We start from the raw sequence: 7998 nt of genomic DNA on the forward strand, positions 1-7998 counted from the left end.
ATGTGCTGGAGTACACAGAGCTTCATAGGGAGCAGGTGAGGGGCAGCATATGGAGCTCATATATGAGGGGGCAGCGGGTTCAAGTGGAGTGGAATCTGGTGCAATTATGCGGGCACATATCTGAGGTGGGGGCTTTATGGGGTGTAAATCTGTGAGGGGGGGCATGTGGTGTATTCTGGGGGACATGAGGCACAGATCTTTGGTGAGGGTCTTCCTGGGAAGTAAGCTGTGATGTCAATGGTCACGTGACTTCGATGCTACTCACACTTCGGGGAGAGCTATGGGTAGCGGGCACAGATGGCGACCTGTTGTTCGGGGATGGGGGAGGCAGAGATGGCGACCTGTGTGCTGGAAGGGGCAGAGATGGCGACCTGTGTGCTGGAAGGGGCAGAGATGGCGACCTGTGTGCTGGAGGGGGCAGAGATGGCGACCTGTGTGCTGGAAGGGGCAGAGATGGCGACCTGTGTGCTGGAAGGGGCAGAGATGGCGACCTGTGTGCTGGAAGGGGCAGAGATGGCGACCTGTGTGCTGGAGGGGGCAGAGATGGCGACCTGTTGTTCGGGGATGGGGGAGGCAGAGATGGCGACCTGTGTGCTGGAAGGGGCAGAGATGGCGACCTGTGTGCTGGAGGGGACAGAGATGGCGACCTGTGTGCTGGAGGGGGCAGAGATGGCGACCTGTGTGCTGGAAGGGGCAGAGATGGCGACCTGTGTGCTGGAAGGGGCAGAGATGGCGACCTGTGTGCTGGAAGGGGCAGAGATGGCGACCTGTGTGCTGGAAGGGGCAGAGATGGCGACCTGTGTGCTGGAGGGGGCAGAGATGGCGACCTGTGTGCTGGAAGGGGCAGAGATGGCGACCTGTGTGCTGGAGGGGGCAGAGATGGCGACCTGTGTGCTGGAAGGGGCAGAGAAGGCGACCTGTGTGCTGGAAGGGGCAGAGATGGCGACCTGTGTGCTGGAAGGGGCAGAGATGGCGACCTGTGTGCTGGAAGGGGCAGAGATGGCGACCTGTGTGCTGGAAGGGGCAGAGATGGCGACCTGTGTGCTGGAAGGGGCAGAGATGGCGACCTGTGTGCTGGAAGGGGCAGAGAAGGCGACCTGTGTGCTGGAAGGGGCAGAGATGGCGACCTGTGTGCTGGAAGGGGCAGAGATGGCGACCTGTGTGCTGGAGGGGGCAGAGATGGCGACCTGTGTGCTGGAGGGGGCAGAGATGGCGACCTGTGTGCTGGAAGGGGCAGAGATGGCGACCTGTGTGCAGGAAGGGGCAGAGATGGCGACCTGTGTGCTGGAAGGGGCAGAGATGGCGACCTGTGTGCTGGAGGGGGCAGAGATGGCGACCTGTGTGCTGGAGGGGGCAGAGATGGCGACCTGTGTGCTGGAAGGGGCAGAGATGGCGACCTGTGTGCTGGGGGGGGCAGAGATGGCGACCTGTGTGCTGGGGGGGGCAGAGATGGCGACCTGTGTGCTGGGGGGGGGCAGAGATGGCGACCTGTGTGCTGGGGGGTGTGGCCAGAGATGGCGACCTGTTCAGGGGGGGGGGAGATACTGTCTGTACCTGGGGAGTAGATGCTAGAGTGGAGTTGTTAGAAGGAGGTCTGTGATGTCACTGGTCACCTGCTCCTTCATGGTCACACAGAGCTTTATAGGAGCAGGTGAGGGGCAGCATATGGAGCTCATATATGAGGGGGCAGCGGGTTCAAGTGGAGTGGAATCTGGTGCAATTACGGGGGTTTAGTACAGATCCGGATGTATTCTGGGGGATATGAGGCCACATATCTGAGGTGGGGGGCTTTATGGGGTGTAAATCTGTGAGGGGGGCATGTGGTGTATTCTGGAGGACATGGGGTAGATTTGGGGAGGGGGGCTTTATGGGGTGTATTCTGGGGCCATGCGGATGCAGATCTGTGGAGGGTAAATCTGTGAGGAGGGGGCATGTGGTGTATTCTGGGGACATGAGGCACAGATCTTTGCTCCATATGCTGCCCCTCACCTGCTCCCTATGAAGCTCTGTGTACTCCAGCACATCCCCCCTCACTAGGCTGCTTGCAGGCACAGCCCCTCCTCCTCCTGCAGTCCGGGTTTGTCAGCACTTCCCACATTTGGTCATGTGACCATGAAGGAGCATGTGACCAGTGACGTCACAGACCTCCCTCTAACAACTCTGCAGGTCAGTTGTTGGACGGGGGATGTGTGACTTGGTTCTGGGTTTATTAGAATGGAGCGGTTCTATAGGTGACATATAGCAGGTCCAGCCAGCAGGGGGCAGCACCGGCCATAGAGAGTCTCTGCTCACACAGTCTGGAGGTCAGGAGGGGAGTTCTCCTCAGACATGTCTGCTCTCCCCCTGGAATATTAGGAGACCCCCAGACCCCTGTAAGAGGGGCTGTTCTTCTGGATTAGAGGGGTCTTCCATCACACAGTGTTCTGTGATATCACTAGGATATGGAGTCAGTGTGTGGTCGGTGGGGACAACCTCTTCTAGATGAAGGGGCTGCAGCGCTGTGTCCTCTCCTCACTGTCCCTGCACAGCGGAGGCCGGAGCTCTAATGAGCAGGGACTGTGGAGGAGATTCAGCAGTAAAGCAGCTCTGCAGCCCCTCCATTCCCAGGATTAGTGGGGTCCTGATAGAGGCGAGCCCCCACCTACCGCACACTGATGACAACGTCCAAAGTGTTGTAAGATATTAAAGCCATAAATGGAACTAATGAAAATGTTAAATAAATATTTCGAATATTTTAAAAAAATTAACATTTCATTAAAAAAAATTGTCCAAAAAAAAAAAAATATATAAAATAATATCACCGTGACCTTAACAACCCAAAAAATAATTTTTAACAAGTTCCTGGAGTCTGGCCCCTCGCGGCCTCCATCTTCTAGTCCCTGCACTATGGGCGTGGTCACATGTTACACTCCAGCCAATGAATGGCTTTAGCAGTGATGTGCTGCTTGTGGCCACATTCCCCCAAAACAGCTCAGGATATGATGACAGAAAACCACAGAATTGTTAAATTGTTAAAAAAAATAAAAATACCTTAGTGTAAATATGCTATTGCTGTAATTGTTCCAACCCGTAGAATACGTAAAATTGTCATTTACATTACAGAATTGCTGTTAGTTTTTTTGGGGGGGGAACACGGTTGTATTTTTTTATTTTTTTTTGCTTTACATCCTTCAAAAAAAAGAAAAATAGTTAATCAAGTTATATGTACCGGAAAAGTGTGCTATTAAGTTGCCAGATCATTAAGGATTGAATCAGACCCCACAGGTTATTTCCCCCATAGATGACTATTTACAGCGCTGGTAACGCTAGTTATCTGTGTATCCGTAGTTATACAATACAGGTGTGTAGACCGCTATAGTGTAAGGATCTATATACCTGTGTGTCCAGAGAGGCGGAATATGGCTGATTGTTTGGAGATCTTCTTCCAGATTTTGCTCTCAGTCCTCCATGTTTCCCTCAGGTTTCTTACTTGCAGGACGCTCTGCTTTTTAAAGATGATGATCCTTTCCATCAATGACCCACCAAGGATGGAGAAGGACAGAGACCACATGGCTACAAGGATATTAGACCTCACCCTGGAGATCATCTCCTTGATAACTGGAGAGGTGAGAGTCTCACATGACATCACTCTTATCTCTAGTAATAAACCAGGGAAATGTCTGGAAAGGTGAAGGATTCTTAGAATCTCTGTAGTGATCGGCGTCTCCCCATACACAGGATTACACAGTAGTGAAGAAGTCGTCTGGTGAGTGTGTGACACCCCGTGTGTCAGGAGGATGGAGCAGGACCCAGAGCCCCATCACCGAGCCTCCACCTCATTCCCTGATACATGAGCAGAAGATCCTAGAACTTACCACCAGGATCACTGAGCTGCTGAGCGGAGAGGTGAGCGCTGCTGGGAATGCTGGGACATTGTACAATAACGCCAAGGGAGGGGTCTGGTAATGACTGTGTCCTTGTGTTGTCAGGTTCCTATAAGGTGTCAGGATGTCGCTGTCTATTTCTCCATGGAGGAGTGGGAGTATTTAGAAGAACACAAGGATCTGTACAAGGACTTCATGATGGAGAATCACCAGTCCCTCACATCACCGGGTAAGAGGAGACCTTCCATGACTGTAGAGGAGAGAACAGTTCTGAGAGTCAGATTCCCCATCATCTAATCATCACATATAGACAATGTATTCAGTCACTGTGTATTTCCTACAGATGGATCCAGTCAGAACAATCCACCAGAGAGATGTCCCAGTCCTCAGTATTCCCAGGACTGTCCAGAGGAGAAACCAAATATCCCACTGGATCATCAGGTAGGTGAAGCTGAGGTTTCTACAAATCCTCTATAGACTGATGTAATGAAGCTTTCCACTGACCTCCCCCAGCAGCAGTGGTATATACTGTAGGCTCCATTACATCTTTTTGGCTAAAAAAAATTATTTCTGGTGTCATAAAATATTGTATTAAATGTCCTCCTGTTTGGACATCCAATGGCAATTGAGATTAAATGTTGGTAAATGTAAAGTCCTGCAGAGTAGATGTAAGTCATAGACTAAATAACAGCACAATGCCAGGCAGCTGCATCTACGGCAGATACTGTCATGTATTAACAGTCAATGACTGACTCATCAGGTACAGAATCTTCCAGATTTTGCAAAACATTATTACATCCTTATCTAGAATCAGGTCACCACAAGAGCAAGTGGATATAAGGTTCAGTTTCTAGAAGCAATGAAAAGCTTTTTACTAGAAAATGAAATAATGTAAGAACTGGAGGTGATGAGCACAGCGTCCTCTCCAGGATAGGATCAGGTCATTTCATGCAGAAACCTTTCTGTTGATGTGTAAAATACTTGGCTGAATGTTGATCCTGTCTGATCACCACTTGAGTAGATCCTTCTCCTTTAGGACAGATTGGTTCATGTCTTCTAGGAGTGTTTGATCTTCACCTGGATATAAGATAAATTTGGGTTCCTTTCTCTGTTTTCTTTAATGTTGGATCCTTGCAGGAAAGTTTTGGTGAAACGATGAGTGGACTTGAAAAACCTGGATCAGTGTCTGTGAAAGGTAAGAGCCTTACATGAATCTTGTTTGACTGTAAATGTTTTTTTAATGGAAAAACTGATAGGAAGTTCAGAGAAACGTCCTCCTCCTCATCAATATTATTACTGTTAATAATTCATTTACTGCCATCATCTTCCTTGGCACCGGTACAATGTCACCACAATATGGACAGATACAAACACAACCAGAAAAATGACTGAAGGATAAAGGCTGATTCCGAGTAAAGGTCACATGATACGATAGGCCTCAGTTATGAACCTGGGGTTATATGGACAGATGGGGAACATGTTGTGCCTTTAGGGGCTATTTGCACTAGTAGGAACCATATTGTAGTTGATCAGACAAGAAGAGAAATGGCTAATGAGTGGAGTGTGATTGTCATGTTCATGATGCTTGGGAGAAATGAATTCATGAGCACTTTTTACATGACTTATAGGGATGAGCGAATCGACTTCGGATGAAACATCCGATTTCGATTGGCATAAAACTTCGTTTCAATACTTAACGGAGCAGGAGCTCCGTACAGTATTAGAATGTATTGGCTCCGAGGAGCCAAAGTTATTGCTTTGCGAAGTCTCAGGAGACTGAGTAATAACTACATGAATTAATTTGTACTGTAAAAAAACATTTTCCAAACTCGGATTGGTTGCCACTTGCTCCAGTTTTGATGTGAAAAGTTTATTAAGTGACATATGCTGTTGTAGAGTATATGTTGGGGGTATACTCCTGAAAACTAATATTTTCTGTGATCTTTCTTTGCTTTTATGTGATTTACTTTGTACATTATACTGTTTTCTTGCATCTCCTTTTTGCTTTGTTTCCTGGCTTGCTATTGTCTCTGTAAAGCTTGATCGGTTAATAAAAAATTATATTTGCTTCAGGAAAACACAAACTTTTTTTTCTTTTTCCAGGAGAAGATGGGATGAGCGACTCCCATGGACATCTACATTTATCTCCCTATCATGAAGCAGAAGATAACAACACCACACACGCTAATTCAATAAATTCTAATGTACCCTCAGTTCTTCACAGCGGAGATCTATCCATTGATACCATTGGTCACAAGAAATCTTCATCTAGTCAATCACTGATTAGCAAAACAAAAGCTGAACAGAAACATAGGAAAATATTTCCATGTGAGAAACAGTTGAAAAATAATTTTTTTCTTTCATTGCATGAGAGAAATCACAGAGATAAACAGTCATTTTCATGCTCAGAATGTGGAAAATCTTTTACCAGGAAATTAATTCTAGTTGGACACCAGAGAACTCACACAGGAGAGAAGCCATATTCATGTTCAGAATGTGGGAAATCTTTTGCTCGGAAATCATACCTTGTGACCCATCTAAGAATTCACCAAGGGGAGAATCCAATTTCATGCTCAGAATGTGGGAAATGTTTTAGTCAAAAATCGGATCTTATTATACATCAGAGAAATCACACAGGGGAGAAGCCATTTTCATGTTCAGAATGTGGGAAATGTTTTATTCGGAAATCGCGTCTTGTGAGTCATCTAAGAACTCACACAGGGGAGAAGCCATTTTTATGTTCAGAATGTGGGAAATGTTTTGCTGTTAAATCAAGTCTTCTTCTACATCAGAGAACTCACACAGAGGAAAATCCATATCCATATTCATGTTCAGAATGTGGGAAATTTTTTGCTCTTAAATCAAGTCTTTTTCTACATCAGAAAACTCACACAGGGGAGAAGCCATTTTCATGTTCAGAATGTGGGAAATGTTTTATTCGGAAATTGCATCTTGTGAGTCATCTAAGAACTCACACAGGGGAGAAGCCATTTTTATGTTCAGAATGTGGGAAATGTTTTGCTGTTAAATCAAGTCTTCTTCTACATCAGAAAACTCACACAGAGGAAAATCCATATTCATGTTCAGAATGTGGGAATTTTTTTTCTCTTAAATCAAGTCTTCTTCTACATCAGCAAACTCACACTGGGGATAAGCCATTTTCATGTTCAGAATGTGGGAAATGTTTTGCTCTTAAATCAAGTCTTCTTCTACATCTGAGAACTCACGCAGGGGAGAAGCCATTTTCATGTTCAGAATGTGGAAAGTGTTTTAGTTGGCAATCAGGTCTTTATAGACATCAGAAAACTCACACAATGGAGAGTGAATGTGGGAAAAATGTTGATAAATCAAGTCTTGTACAACATTTAAGAACTCACACAGGAGAGAAGCCATTCTCATGTTCACAATGTGGGAAATATTTTACCTATCAATCAGGTCTTATTCGGCATCAGAGAGCTCACAAAGCAGAGAAGCCAGTTTAAAGTTTAGATCTAGGAAATGTGACATATGTGGATCTGCTGCTAATGATGCATTCTGATGTATAACTTAACCCCTTGATGATCAGTGTCATATTAGTATGGTACAGACTGGAGTTCTCAGAAGACCTGCACTAAGCTGTTGCAACATTATGATCACATGGACCACAAGTATCATCCTGCTTGACCAAAATCGATCACTGTTTAGGGTACTTTCACGCTAGCGTTAGTTTGATCCGGCAGGCAGTTCCATCGTCGGAGCTGCCTGCCGGATCTGCCGATCAGTGTGACAACTGACAGCATTTGTAGACGGATCCGGGTGCGGATCTGTCTACAAATGCATTGCAAGAACGGATCCGTCTCTCCGCTTGTCATGCGGAAGGGCGGATCAGTCTTGCAGTCTTTTTCACAGTTTTCCCGTCCTTCAGTTGTTTTGCAATGCCGGACCTGGCACTAATGCAAGTCAATGGGAATTAATGCCGGCATTCCGGCGACTGATCAGGCATTTTGGACGGACATAATACCGCAGCATGCTGCGGTATTATGTCCGGCCAAAACGCCTGACAGTGACTGAACGGAAGGCATACTGATGCAAACTGAACGGATTTCTATCCATTCAGAGTGCATGTGATCAAAGCTGACTGATGCATTGTGGGGGG

General features: G+C 46.5%; 1 protein-coding gene across 1 annotated transcript; it reads left to right on the plus strand.

Annotated features, from left to right (window-relative positions):
* Positions 1 to 3492: 3492 nt before the first annotated feature.
* On the plus strand, positions 3493 to 6559 carry LOC120983148 (oocyte zinc finger protein XlCOF8.4-like; the record flags this gene model as incomplete). Its single annotated transcript, XM_040413140.1, has 6 exons — positions 3493 to 3605; positions 3718 to 3885; positions 3969 to 4092; positions 4207 to 4304; positions 5001 to 5058; positions 5967 to 6559. Coding segments are annotated over exons 1-6 (1152 nt in total), but the record flags the coding sequence as incomplete, so codon positions are not given.
* Between the last annotated feature and the right edge of the window lie 1439 nt (positions 6560 to 7998).

This window comes from Bufo bufo, unplaced genomic scaffold, assembly GCF_905171765.1.
Source record: "Bufo bufo unplaced genomic scaffold, aBufBuf1.1, whole genome shotgun sequence".
In the NCBI taxonomy this organism is placed as follows: domain Eukaryota; kingdom Metazoa; phylum Chordata; class Amphibia; order Anura; family Bufonidae; genus Bufo; species Bufo bufo.